Here is a 14229-nt window from a genome sequence, read left to right as displayed (position 1 = left end):
ACAATGACTCGTTGTAGTTACCAGTGGATACAATACAGCCAGTCCTGCATGGATTAACAGGAGAAGATCTAAAAATTAGATTAACTAGCGTGTCTCCACTTAGGGAAAATCTTAAGAGCGTAGAGTTAAAACTGATTTATTCCAGCTTGTGTAGTCATCTGTCCTTGTTTCATCAGCCTAGGAGATCCATGGATTGCTATGGGATTACCAACTATTTTTTATTCATTCAGAGAACATGAAAATTCCGGGTACTAAAATTAGGAAGCTACTTAGCTTAATTCAACATTTATGGACCCTCAGATATAGGAAGCTGTGCCAACTCGTAACACGTGTGGTCATGTGAGAGAATAAAAGGATGTAATTTACACTCATAGTCAAAGAGATCAATTGTACGTACCAATTGTAGGGCTAAATAAATGCATTCAAATTTAATAATAGGTTGGCTAGGTCTAACTAGTTAACTAAGAATTCTTCCTGTTCTCCCTAGCGGTAGTTTGTCCCTCTTGGTAATTGACAGTTTGGTTTTCAAAAAAAAAAAAAAAAAAATCCCAATCAATCGAAGGGAAAGGGAATTTGGATAAATATGTAGACTGTAGAACTAATTGAATTTTGATGCCAAACTAGCGGCTATGTAGGTTACCTACCTAGGTAGTTAGGCGATGACTAAAATGCTGGGGGATAACCCCTCGGAGATTAGATCGAATTTCCTTGAGTTCCGAGCCTCGGTTCCGCTTGTGGGCTTGTGCTTCCACCCAACCTCAAGTACATTTCATTTCATTTCATTTCATTTCATTTCATTTCATTTCATTTCATTTCTCTCTTTCTCATGTTCATCATACACCATGTCCGACCCTGAACACACTCCAGGCGAGGGAACTGATGTTCAGGTGGGGAAAGCCCCCGCCGGGAGCTCATGCCCAAAGCGACAACTACTGGCCGCCTTGACAACAACCGATGTGACAATCCGCCGGCTGGATCTGTAAGGCCCCTTTCGATCCTGATATGCCAGGGCGAGAGATCAGCGCTCGACACAGATCAAGGATATCGCTGACCGCTCCTGCAGATTACTATCGGAGGCAAACGGACAAGAACGAGTACTAGCGACTGTCAACTATGTCGCCTCAATGCTGCACCACCTCACTGCGTCAGCGCCCTGGATAGCATTACAAACAAGACTGGGTGTCCTTGCACGATTGAAAGGTCGCGTACCCACCAAGAACGTCACTCCCGCGTCGTCAAAATCGAAATTCGCGGCCCTTTGCTCCCTCGCATCGGAGACAAGATACAACTTGCGCCTGTTTGGGCTGCTCCCTTTGTGGATCTGGGGAGTTGAAACCCTCAAATCACCGCCAGCAGATCCCGTTCTCCACGCCCTGACCGTCCTGCAGGTCATCTCGAATGTGATCTACCAGCTTCTCGAGAACGTGGGCTACCTTGCATCCAAGGGTGTTGTCTCAAAGCGCTTCGTGGACAAATACGGAGGCCTTGCCAAATGGGATATTTGGAGTACTCGTGGGTGGTTTGGGCACATCTTCTTCCAGTTCTTCGTGCTCTGGCGTCAGAGTGTGCTGCGCAGACAGCGGTTAGCTGCACAGCGAGCGGCTGCCGGCACAGTCGAGACTAAAGAGACCAAGGCTGAAGATAGCGAAGCCCTACGTTTGGAGATCCGGGCTTGGCGAAAGAGCATGGTGAATAATGTCATCTGGGCACCATTGTGTCTGCACTGGTGTGTCGAGAAAGGCATTGGTATTCCCGATAGCTTGACCGGGATTATCAGCTTCTGTGCTGGGGCTTGGAGTCTTCATGACTGCTGGGCTGGAACCGCAAGCGTTAAAGCATAGATAGATATTGGACTGCCTGTGGTGGTCCTCGGGGGTTTCCCCTTCGTTTCTAATTTGTACAAATCCCCTTCTACTTGCACATATACCTGGTGTTGACAGCGCGCATGGTTTTTTATTGGCTTTCGGATTTTATAGCCCTACACCAATTTTTCAGAATAGAGAAACTGCTTTGACACATTTGCTCCGATGACTAACTATAGCAGGGTTGGCGTTTCTTTCGATATAAGCCTTTGCTAAGGATATCATCTCCTTTTAAGTGTATCTCATTTCTACATCCTCTAAGCACTTGCACAGGGTAAATGGGTCTCCATCCGAAGACTTGGCAGATTCGACGTTGGCCGGCATATGCTTCTGTGGTAGTAAGTATGGACTTTATTACTTCGTGGGTTTCTTGTCCTAGTCTAACCACATAGAGTTGGAACTTCTTTGATTTTGAGGGAAGTGCACCGTGGCCTTTCTGTTTGACTACCATTTTAGAATTGCTGTAGTTGTAATAATGTCAGGGTTATAATTGTAAGGACCTTGGTAACAGCAGTTATCAGCTGTTGCGTTGCCCCAGGCATCAAGGCTTCCAATCGACTGAGTTCCATGCGCTTCGTTGTGGCGGACAACGCGATGACATAAGCGCCCGGCTTAAGTCATCATCATCAGTTCTAAGAGCAGAGGTAGGAAGCTCAACATCATCATTCCTGTAACCTACCTTTATCTCCACTTTGCCGCCGTCGGATTTGCTCTCTGATTCTGATCTATCGGTTCATTTTTTCATTTCCATTGCTCATTTCTCATTCCATTTTAAATCCGTGTCTCGCTCCGCCTGTTTCTGGGCACTGGACACCTTCGTTCACTCAAGCTTGCTTCCATCAACTTCACGACCTCATTTACGGCCATCATGTCTTCCGAGCCGGATCACACGCACGACAAGAAGAGGGTCCACTTGCAGTACGTTTCATTTGAACACTTTTGATTATTGAGGATGCTAACCGGACTCCAGGGACGCCTCGGGCGCTGAGAAGAAGGAGGTAAGCATAGGCTGCAGGACAGCTCACAAAAAGCCTCGGAACTGACAAAAAATGCAGGAGCTCGATACCTCCACCGCTATCTTGAAGAAGAAGAAGAAGCCCAACTCCTTGATGTGAGTAGCTGATAAGAGATATATGCTGAAGGCAAGAAGCTGACAGTTTTCGTGCAGTGTGACCGATGCCGTTAACGATGATAACTCGGTGATTGCTCTCTCAAACAACACCATGGAGACTCTCCAGCTCTTCCGTGGTGATACAGTTCTCGTGAAGGGCAAGAAGCGCAAGGATACCGTGCTGATCGTCCTCGCCGATGACGATCTCGATGATGGAAGCGCCCGCATCAACCGTGTTGTGCGTCACAACCTTCGTGTCAAGCACGGCGACATGATCACTGTGCACCCTTGCCCGGATATCAAATATGTAAGTTTTGCATTTCCACGTCATATCACCATGATCCACTGGCTAATTATATCTTCGTGCTCTAGGCCAAGCGCATTGCTGTCCTTCCCATCGCCGATACCATCGAGGGCCTGACTGGTTCTCTCTTCGATGTCTACCTTGCTCCCTACTTCCGTGAGGCCTACCGACCAGTCCGACAGGGTGACCTGTTCACAGTACGAGGTGGTATGAGACAAATCGAATTTAAGGTTGTGGAGGTAGACCCTCCCGAATACGGCATTGTTGCCCAGGACACAATTATTCACTGCGAGGGTGAGCCCATCCAACGAGAGGATGAGGAGGGTAACCTCAACGAGGTTGGCTACGACGATATTGGTGGATGCCGCAAGCAGATGGCTCAGATCCGTGAATTGGTCGAGTTGCCTCTCCGTCATCCTCAGCTCTTCAAGTCCATTGGTATTAAGCCGCCTCGTGGTATCCTCATGTACGGTCCTCCCGGTACCGGTAAGACCCTGATGGCTCGTGCTGTTGCCAACGAGACTGGTGCTTTCTTCTTCCTGATCAACGGTCCCGAGATCATGTCAAAGATGGCCGGTGAATCCGAGTCCAACCTGCGCAAGGCCTTCGAGGAGGCCGAGAAGAACTCCCCCGCTATTATCTTCATTGATGAGATCGACTCCATTGCCCCCAAGCGTGAGAAGACCAACGGTGAGGTCGAGCGCCGTGTCGTTTCCCAGCTGCTCACCCTCATGGACGGCATGAAGGCACGTTCCAACGTCGTGGTTATGGCCGCCACCAACCGTCCTAACTCCATTGATCCTGCTCTTCGTCGTTTCGGCCGTTTCGATCGTGAGGTCGACATTGGTATTCCCGACCCAACTGGCCGTCTTGAGATCATGCAGATCCACACCAAGAACATGAAGCTTGGCGAGGATGTCGATCTGGAGACTATTGCCGCCGAGACCCACGGTTACGTCGGTTCTGATCTTGCTTCCCTCTGCTCTGAGGCGGCTATGCAGCAGATCCGTGAGAAGATGGATCTCATCGATCTTGATGAGGACACCATCGATGCCGAGGTTCTTGAGGCTCTCGGTGTCACCATGGAGAACTTCCGCTTTGCCCTCGGTGTCTCCAACCCCTCCGCTCTCCGCGAGGTTGCTGTGGTCGAAGTTCCCAACGTTCGCTGGGACGACATTGGTGGTCTCGAGGAAGTCAAACGCGAGCTTGTCGAAAGTGTCCAATACCCCGTGGACCACCCCGAGATGTTCCAGAAGTTCGGTCTCTCACCTTCTCGCGGTGTGCTGTTCTATGGTCCTCCTGGTACTGGTAAGACCATGTTGGCCAAGGCTGTTGCCAACGAGTGTGCTGCCAACTTTATCTCCGTCAAGGGCCCTGAGCTTCTGAGCATGTGGTTCGGTGAGTCCGAGAGCAACATCCGTGACATTTTCGATAAGGCTCGTGCTGCTGCTCCTTGTGTCGTCTTCCTTGACGAACTGGACTCCATCGCCAAGTCTCGTGGTGGTTCCGTCGGTGATGCTGGTGGTGCCTCCGACCGTGTTGTCAACCAACTTCTTACTGGTAAGTTTCCACCGTTACAAGTCTTTTTTTCTTTTTTTTTTTTTTTTTGGTTCTGAATAGTCACTAATTCCCTAATAGAGATGGATGGTATGACTTCCAAGAAGAACGTCTTCGTCATTGGTGCTACCAACCGTCCCGAACAGCTCGATGCCGCTCTAGTCCGTCCTGGTCGTCTTGACACTCTGGTCTATGTTCCCCTGCCTGACCAGGACTCTCGTGAGGGTATCCTCAAGGCCCAGCTTCGCAAGACTCCTGTCGCCGGTGACGTCGACATTGCTTTCATTGCCAGCAAGACTCACGGCTTCTCCGGTGCCGATCTTGGCTTCGTGACACAGCGTGCCGTCAAGCTCGCCATCAAGCAGGCCATTTCTGCCGACATCGACCGCCAAAAGGAGCGCGAGGCCGCCGGTGAGGACATCACGATGGCCGAGGAGGATGAAGATGTGGAAGACCCCGTGCCCGAGCTCACTCGCGCCCACTTCGAGGAGGCCATGAAGTCCGCTCGCCGCTCCGTCAGCGACGTCGAGATCCGCCGCTATGAGGCGTTCGCCCAGAGCCTGAAGAACACCGGAGGTGGCAGCTTCTTCCGCTTCCCATCTGCAGGTGAAGTCCAGGAGAACGATACCTTCGGCGAAGCCGGCAATGACGACAGCCTCTACGATTAAACGCTTCTTTTTGCTTCGAGGTGATATGACTTGTTTTCCCTTAGTTCAGCCGTGCCCGGGTTTCTACGCCCGAATTCGCTTATGAATAGATCGTTTCGCGTGGGTGGAAATGCGGGCCTGACTGCTGGGCTTCCATGGGGGTTCCCCTTTCCGCTTCGTTTCTTCCTGTTTTTGCCCACATACAATGTGCCATAATAGCCAATACAGGTGGAGAGATCTCTTACGTTCATCGATGTTCTTGTAGAGTTTTATCGTATGGTGGATTTCCTTTTGATATACAATGAATGGTGTGTCCTTTTCTGGACTACCCAATATTGCCAATCAGGCTTATTATCTAGATATATTATGGGCCCATTTCTCTCGTCTTCGGCTCTGTTGGTTGGCAAACACAATAGCCAGTTGTACGTAGGAGTAACTAACTAGTTAAGAACTCGAACTAGTTACATGTAACACTACATAACTAACTAACGTCGGTCTTATAAAAGAATAATTACTCCGTATGTTGTACAACTAACAACTCGGATGATCGGACAATGGAGAATATAAATTTGACTCGGCACTTCGTTCTCGGCCTTAAGCCGGGATCTCCACTTTTTGTCGGTGCTTGGTTGAAGCCGAAGAGCGAACGTGAGAGACTTGCCTTGTGCGTGATTTGACTGGTCCATGGGCTAATCTTTCATGGAGCAGGATGAGCAGGATTTTTGTTTTTTTTTTTTTTTCTCCTTCGAATTCTTGTTATTCTTGTTTGTAATCTAGCGTTCTCATATATGAATATTCCACATGGTGACATGGGTATACAATGCATAGTATACCTCGGTGTTAGTGGACATAGATATGAGTTGGTTAGGCAGATATGTATCCATGGATACATGGATATATTGTATGTTGTATGCCAAAGAAACCATGACGTGAAGAGTGCAACTACGGATATAGTGGAGAGCGAATGACCGATATTATACATCTAACTATATACGGAGGACTCCGTAGGGAATAAACTGGTCTCCACAACCCTTTTTAATTTTTAATTTGTACAAAGCTTCGACGGTATATCTCCGAGTCCGTTTCCCTGGAACATTTGCGACGTTATATTATGGGCCCAGGGTTTATATGACCTCCCGTCTCGACAGGTTCTTTCCCATTGTTTTCTCTCATATCACCACATGTGCACCTAACTAGATAACTATAGTCTTGTCCCATCTACCCTATACTCCGAGGTATTTGGAGCAATCATGACTCCCCAACCATTTGACTCAACTACAACTACACCTCGCCTTAGTATGGAACAACATGGTTCCATCGAGGGAAGTACCACCAACAATCTTCACGATAAGAACGAAACAGATGTCGATGTCGAGAACGCAGTCGAAACACCACAAAAACCCGAAACCCCCAGCGCAGATCCCAACCTTGTCGACTGGGATGGCAATGACCCCGAGCACCCCCAGAACTTCACTAATCGGCGCAAATGGGTTATCACACTGACCATGTCCACCATGACCGTATGGATCACCTTCGCATCCAGCGTCTTTTCAACTGCGACATTGGTGACTGCGAAGGAGTTCAATGTGTCGACCGAAGTAATGATTCTCGGTACCAGTTTGGTTGTTTTTGGTTTTGCTCTAGGTCCGCTGTGCTGGGCACCGCTGAGCGAGCTATACGGTCGTCGCATCCCGCTGTTCTCAGGCTATACCATCTTCGCTATCTTCCAGATCCCCGTGGCTGTCGCTACGAACCTCGAAACCATCCTGGTCTGCCGATTTCTCATGGGTGTCTTTGGCTGCTCGCCTTTGGCCGTGGTTGGCGGTGCCCTGGCTGATATTTGGAACCCCGTGGACCGCGCTGTGGCTATCGCTCTCTTCAGCTCTGCTACTTTCATGGGACCTGTTCTTGGCCCAATTATGTGAGTACTTACTCAGATTGCTTCTTCGGAATATCCTCGAAGGACATCCCCCAAGGCATTATCCAGAAAACTAATATTCTTCAGCGGTGGTTTCATCACAGATTCACACCTTGGCTGGCGCTGGACCGCATGGATCACCTTAATTGCATCCGGCTTCTTCGGTATAATTGCTTTCTTTGTCATTCCCGAGACCTACGGCCCTGTCCTCTTGCAAAGGAGAGCTGCCCGTCTGCGCACTGAAACCAACAACTCGGACCTCCATGCCTTCTTGGATCTGCACAAGCCCACACTGTCAGATATCGTTACCAAGTACCTTTTCCGACCCTTCCAGATGCTCGTGCAAGAGCCGATCCTACTTGCCATGACTGTCTACCTCGCCCTAGTTTACGGAATCCTCTACCTATTCTTCGAGGCTTACCCATATTCTTTTGGCGAAATCCGCGGTTGGACACACGAAGGCGTAGCTGCCCTCCCATTCATCGGCATTATTATTGGCGTTTTCCTCGGTGCCTCTCTCATCATATACACCACGAAGACCCGTTTCGCCCGCAAACTTGAAAAGCACGGCAAGGTCGTTCCCGAAGAACGTCTGGTACCAATGATGATCGCCTCTGTGTTGCTGCCAATCGGTCTGTTCTGGTTCGGCTGGACTTCCAGCCCACACATCTCCTGGGTCCCGCAGGTCATTGCCGGCGTGCCTATCGGTCTGGGTATCCTGGTCATCTTCATGCAAGGCCTCAACTACATCATTGATGTATACATGATGTTTGCCAACTCCGCTATCGCGGCGAATACCCTCATCCGTTCAACCATGGGTGGCGCCTTCCCGCTCTTTGCTACGCAAATGTACCGGGATCTAGGAGTGGCTTGGGCATCTAGTGTTCTGGGTTTTATTACTCTGGCTATGATTCCCATTCCTATCTTGTTCTTCATTTATGGTTCTAAGATCCGGGCTATGAGCAAGTTCAGTCCTAAGTTCTAGGCGATTGACCTACTTCTCTCTCATTTTCACACACAAAAAGATTACATAGATAACTTTAGGGGTTTCCTTTTCACAGGCAGGGAAGTCAGGTCGCTTCTGCTACATAAGACCTACTCGCTTGTTTTATCATGAGAGCTTGCATATTTAATCAATATTATTAATAACTCTACTCTAATATTGAACCTCTATATACCTAACGTAGCAATTTAACCAAACCAAGTATCACCCGAAGGCTGCTCTATCATGAGCCGTAGACATGATACCTACTGGCAAAGGGCTCTTGGGTATTGCTTTTGCTATCTTTGATATATTCTTCGACTAGCAGTGTTTTCTCTAGACTGTTCATACTAGTTATGCAGAGAAACCGTTTTAAAGTCTGTTGTTGTAGCTCTGGAGAAACTTACGTGTCTTCCCTGAAAGAAGGCTTGTAAGTTAAGACCAACAAGTACAAGTTAACAGAGATATGATATGAGTCGTAGACCTAATATATTCATTCAAATACATAAAACGATCTAATGTACCGTATGACACCTTTGTAGGGCAGGACGCGGTCCCGTGCGACGCGTCCTGGGCGGTCAGCCTCCACCCAAACTCCCGAGTCGAAACTCTCCACCTCCCCCAGTCCATGTGAGAACTGCGATCATCCACGATGCCTTCGCGCTCTCGCCCAGGTCCTCCCGAGGTGGAGGAAGACTCGGGGCTTCGCAGTCTGTCCTTCAACCAGCCCCTCTCATGGCGCGTGGGGCGCTCCGCCATCCCCATCGCGGATCTCCTCGAACGTCTCCAGACCCTCGCGCAGGAACTCCGCAAACTTGACCAGGAGGAAATTGATAAGGAATCGCTACGGAAAGTGTCCCAGGAACTTGCCAGTGGGAACTTGCTTGCCCACAAGGATAAGGGTGTCAGAGCGTGGGCTACGTGCTGTATCGTTGATGTATTGCGACTATGCGCACCAGACGCGCCTTTTACGCGCAATCAACTGAAGGTGCGGTAATTGAAGAGACACAAAATATGTGTTTTGTCTATGCGATCATAGAATGTACTGACTGAGACCAATTTAGGATATATTCACATGTATCGTGTCCTCGATTATCCCCGCTTTGGCCGATCCATCCAACGCCTACAATGCCCAGCATATCTACGTCCTGGGATCTCTCGCCGAGGTGAAGAGTGTGGTTTTGATGGTCGATCTTGATCACCCGGACTCGCTTATTGTCCCTTTGTTCACGGGCTGCTTCGACATCGTTTCGGGTTCTTCGAAAGCATCCACCGGTGAGGAGGTGGCTAAGAATGTCGAGTTTGACATGACCCGAGTACTCGTCACCGTGATCGATGAATCCCTCGTGTTGGCCCCTGAGGTGGTGGACATTATCGTCGCCCAATTCCTCCGAGTCGACCCGCGAGTGTTGGACAAGTCTAACAAGAAGGGAAAGCGACCAGATGCACCGCCTGACGCCAAGCAGGATACCCTTCTACTGAAGGACTACCCAGCTGCCTATAACATGGCCAAGGCTATCTGCCAGGCCTGCCCCGAAAGAATGACTAGTCACATCAGCCAGTACTTTAACAATGTCATCATCGATGCGTCTGTGCCAGCTGGCCAAACGAATGGCTCTAAGCATGCTCGGAAACCCAACCTCGATGACTCTGATGAGGAGGGAGAGGATATTAAGGAACTAAGCAAGGCACACCGTCTGATCCGGGAGCTTTGGCGTGCTTGTCCAGAGGTCCTGCAGAATGTCATCCCGCAGATTGAAGCAGAACTCTCTGCAGAATCGGTGGCCCTGCGTTTATTGGCCACTCAGACGATCGGAGACCTCGCGGCTGGAATCGGTGTTGCAGGTCCCCCACCCCCTCCTCCCATGGACCCTACAACTTACCCGCCAGTGTCATTAGTGGATTATGACAAGACCATTCCCCAGCCCAATGTTTTGCTTACACCCGTATCCCCCAAGCCTTTCTCCCAAGTCCACAATTCGGCCTATGAAGCCTTCTTGAGCCGTCGTCTTGACAAGACACCATCAGTCCGTGCTGCCTGGGTCACAGTTGTGGGGCGAATCCTGCTAACCTCAGCCGGAGGCTCTGGTCTACATGAAAGCGAAGAACGCAGTCTTGTCAGAAACCTGGCCTCGATGCTCCGCGACGTTGATGAGAAGGTTCGTGTGGCTGCAGTTGATACCGTCGGGCAGTTTGGGCTTTCTCAAATCGTCCACAAGCTAAGTGTCGATGGTGGCTGTTCGTCACCAGACTCGGTTCTTGCTATTCTTGCCGAGCGAGTGAAGGATCGCAAGCCGCATGTGCGTGAACACGCCATGAAGATTTTGGCTCGCATGTGGGCGGTGGCGGCTGGTGACATCGAGCAAAATACAGAGCCCGTCGTGTCCCTTCTCAAAGATGCACCATCCAAGATATTTGATGCATTTTACACCAACGATCAAGAAATCCACATTCTGATCGACCGCGTCTTGTTTGAGACACTTCTGCCACTTCCTTATCCCCCTATCAAAGCGAAACTTTCTCGAGGCAGCTCGAACCAATCACAGAAGCAGAAGGATAGTCAGGCGTCCGAACCCGAGCAAGAGACAGATGTTGACAAGATTCGCGCTCGCCGAATTCTTACCCTGCTCCGTGGACTGGATGAAAAGGCGAGGCGAGTCTTTTTCGTTATGCTGGCCCGTCAATTGTCGATGAGATCGGCAGTGACGCTTTACCTAGAGGCCTGCGAGAAGTACAATGGTGGTGTTGTCGACAAGGACGAGGAACAAATCAAGACACAATTGTCCAAGATCATTGAATCATTATCCAAAACCTTCCCAGACGCCTCACGGGCATCGGCAGACTTGTGGAAGTTCGCCAAGGTGCATGATCGACGAAGCTATCAGCTGGTTCGCTTCACCATGGCTGCTGTGAGTGATTATCGCACTGTTGTCAAGGCCACAAAAGAACTCCAGCGGCGGGTCCAGAGTGCAAATAACTCTCCCCTGCTGGAAACGTTGACTCCTCTTGTGTATCGCTGTGGGTCTTTGGTGTTCAACCGGAGCCACATCCCGGCGATCATGAGTTTGTCCCGAACAGATGAGAACGGATTGGCCAATGCTGCACAGGAAATGTTGAAGCAAATCTCATCCCAAAATCCGGAAGTCCTAGAGGCCCAGGTCCAAGAGATGTGCAAAGACCTCGAGGCTCAAGCCCCCAAGGCTTCCTCCGCTGGTGACGGTAGTGCTGAAGACATTTTGAAGGCCTGTGCTGGTTTCGCTAAAAAGCTTCCTGCTAAACTCCCCAAAGAGCGCAAGTTCTTCCAGGCTCTGGCCAACTACGCCCTTTATAGTTCATCGCCGCATTCTGCGAAACATGCCGTGTCAATTCTCATGGCCACGGCTGACCGAAAAGAGATGTATGCGAAGGATTTGGTACATAAGTGCGTTGCGAAGTGGACGTACGGATCTGATCGATACCTCACTCGCCTGGCTGCTCTGTCGCAGCTGAACCTCCTTGCACCGAGAGAAGCAGATGAAGAAAGTGATGCTATCATTTCGATTGCCATCAATCAAATCTTGCTCACCAATCGTACACCCGAACCAGACTCTGAATACAACTGGTCAGAGACAGCTGATGATGAGACCAAGGCTAAAGAATGGGCATTGAAAATCATTGTCAACCGCCTTCGGGCCAAGGATGGGGCAGACGATGAAGCTGACTTCCGTGCCCACGCAAAGCCTGTCTACGAAACATTGAATAAATTGGTGATTGGTGAAGGCGAGATCTCTAAGAAGAAAGATACCCCTGCAACCCAAAAATCGCGCCTTCGCCTTCTAGCTGCCAAGTCCTTGCTCAAGCTATGTGCTTCCAGCACGGTCTGCGACAGTCTGCTGACGCCGTCCGATTTCAACGCAGTCGCCTTGGTTGCTCAGGATCCACTCTTGCAGGTGCGAAGTGGATTCATCAACCACCTAAAGAAGAAACTCGTCCAAAAGTCACATCTGAGCCACCGATGGTACATTGTCCCCTGTTTGCTTGCTTTCGAACCTGTTCATAGTCTAAAAGAGAGCACGCTCACATGGCTGCGGTCCCGAGCGGCATACTTCGCCCAACAGGCGCAAGCCAGTGGGAAACGGACGGAACAGACCATGGTCATGGAATTGATCTTCTCGCGTCTCCTGTCTTTGCTTGCCTATCACCCTGATTACCCGTCTGAAGATCTGGATGAAGCAACAAAACTCGGCGACCTGACCGACTTCTCTCAATATATCCTTTTCTACCTCTCCGCAGTTGCCAATGAACACAACATGTCATTGATTTTCCACGTCGGGCAGCGCGTCAAGCAATTCCGCGATGGAATCACCAAATCAGACGAGATCTCCACCCGGCTCCACACACTCTCTGATCTGGCGCAAGCAACTATTCGCCGTTTCGCAGATGTCTACTCCCAACAGCACAAGTTTGGCGGTGCCGCCGGCGCAACCAACATTTTGCAAACGTACCCTGGAAAGATGGGAGTCCCAAGCTCCCTCTTCACCTCCATGAGCAGTCACCGCGAAGCCCAAGACGTCGCCGACAAGAACTTCCTTCCAGATGAGTTGGATGATTTGCTTGATCGCGTCGTTCGAATTGCAATGAAGCCAAGGAGTAACTCTACCCATGCTTCACAGGGCGGATCAAGCAAGAAGCGAAAACCCGAGTCTCTTGATGCGAACGGCAAAACCTCTGTGTCCAAAAAGGCACGCAAGGAAAAGTCTTCTCGTCCCGCCCGCAAGTCCACATCATCGATCAGTGCAGCCAAGTCGAAACGGAAATCAAAGAACGACGATGGCTGGTCTTCAGACGGAGGTGCTGGAGGCACCACCCGGCCTGCTTCCTCTCGCAGACGCAGCGTCCGAGGCACCGCGAAGCCGGAAGTTAGCTATATCGACAATGACAGCGATGATGCCGATATGGAGATGGCAGAGTGGGATAAACCCGAAGAACAAAACGACGGCGAAGATGAAGCGGAGGAGGAAAGTGAGAACGAAGAGACTCAAGAACCGGACGACGACCAAGAACCCTCTGAGGAAGATGAGCCTGAGGCCAGTGAGAAGGAACCCACGCCGCCTCCTGCAAAGAAGCGAGGCGGAAAGGCCACTGCTGCGAAGGGCGATGGCAAGAAGCCCGAGGCAAAGAAACCCGAGGCAACCAGCTTGCCTTCGCGACGCTCTTCCCGTCGTGGATAGGAACCCTCGGATGGGCTACATGGGACCTGACGTGGCCCCGTCCACCCGTGTGTTCGCCTATGGGCCAATGTGTCTCATTTCGTCCCAGACACACACATGCTTCTAATGGTCATTTATTTATGAGCTCCTCAGCCAAGATCTTCGGGACATAGACGTCTGGTCTCGATCTTATTGCTATTCTCAGATCCAAATCAGTTGTGCGATTACTGCGCGGATCCTTCTCGTTCCCGTCGATATTCATATTCATATCCATATCCATATCCTGATTCCCATGTTATTTTCATTATGGTTTCACTATCTCGTTCTCATTTGCTCTGTTTCTTTTGCAGTCAGCGATGGTCCGAGATGTATACCCCATCTGTCTTTTTTTTTTTTTTCTTCCCTTTCTTCAAGTTTGCATTGGGCTTGTGCTTGAGCTCGAGTTTTCACGAATGTCTGTCTCTTTGCGTATTCCCGTCAGGTATATGCTTTCTATCTGTAAATGAATTGAACTTTGTTTCAAAAGTACTTCTTTACGTTGTAGTGGAAGGTTCGAATGATTAGACAGGGTAAAGATTTTGTTTTCTATTTTCTTTTTTCTTTTGAAGATCAGATTTATGATAATCATGTTCAAATATTGCCTCCCGATATAGTCAAGG

At 49.8% G+C, this 14229-nt stretch overlaps 4 protein-coding genes across 4 annotated transcripts; all 4 read left to right on the top strand.

The window, feature by feature from the left end:
- Positions 1-842: 842 nt before the first annotated feature.
- On the top strand, positions 843-1841 carry N7516_000458 (uncharacterized protein; the record flags this gene model as incomplete). The annotated part of the gene is made up of 2 exons (XM_057213180.1): positions 843-979; positions 1010-1841. 2 exons carry the CDS (start codon positions 843-845, stop codon positions 1839-1841), a joined length of 969 nt encoding a protein of 322 aa, XP_057075063.1.
- Positions 1842-2622: 781 nt separating this feature from the next.
- cdc48 (AAA family ATPase CDC48) lies at positions 2623-5622 on the top strand. The gene is made up of 6 exons (XM_057213179.1): positions 2623-2780; positions 2833-2860; positions 2918-2973; positions 3031-3280; positions 3346-4837; positions 4916-5622. Exons 1-6 carry the CDS (start codon positions 2731-2733, stop codon positions 5500-5502), a joined length of 2463 nt encoding a protein of 820 aa, XP_057075062.1. The 5' UTR covers positions 2623-2730; the 3' UTR covers positions 5503-5622.
- A 1109-nt stretch (positions 5623-6731) lies between these two features.
- N7516_000456 (MFS transporter) lies at positions 6732-8384 on the top strand (the record flags this gene model as incomplete). Its single annotated transcript, XM_057213178.1, has 2 exons — positions 6732-7402; positions 7487-8384. The coding sequence occupies 2 exons, from the start codon at positions 6732-6734 to the stop codon at positions 8382-8384; spliced, it is 1569 nt and encodes a 522-aa protein (XP_057075061.1).
- Positions 8385-9033: 649 nt separating this feature from the next.
- Positions 9034-13591, top strand: N7516_000455 (sister chromatid cohesion factor PDS5; the record flags this gene model as incomplete). Its single annotated transcript, XM_057213177.1, has 2 exons — positions 9034-9369; positions 9446-13591. The coding sequence occupies 2 exons, from the start codon at positions 9034-9036 to the stop codon at positions 13589-13591; spliced, it is 4482 nt and encodes a 1493-aa protein (XP_057075060.1).
- Between the last annotated feature and the right edge of the window lie 638 nt (positions 13592-14229).

The sequence above is a fragment of the Penicillium verrucosum genome (assembly GCF_028828655.1).
Source record: "Penicillium verrucosum strain IBT 35672 chromosome Unknown utg000001l_segment0_segment0, whole genome shotgun sequence".
NCBI lineage: Eukaryota > Fungi > Ascomycota > Eurotiomycetes > Eurotiales > Aspergillaceae > Penicillium > Penicillium verrucosum.
This window is presented reverse-complemented; position numbering and strand designations above follow the sequence as displayed.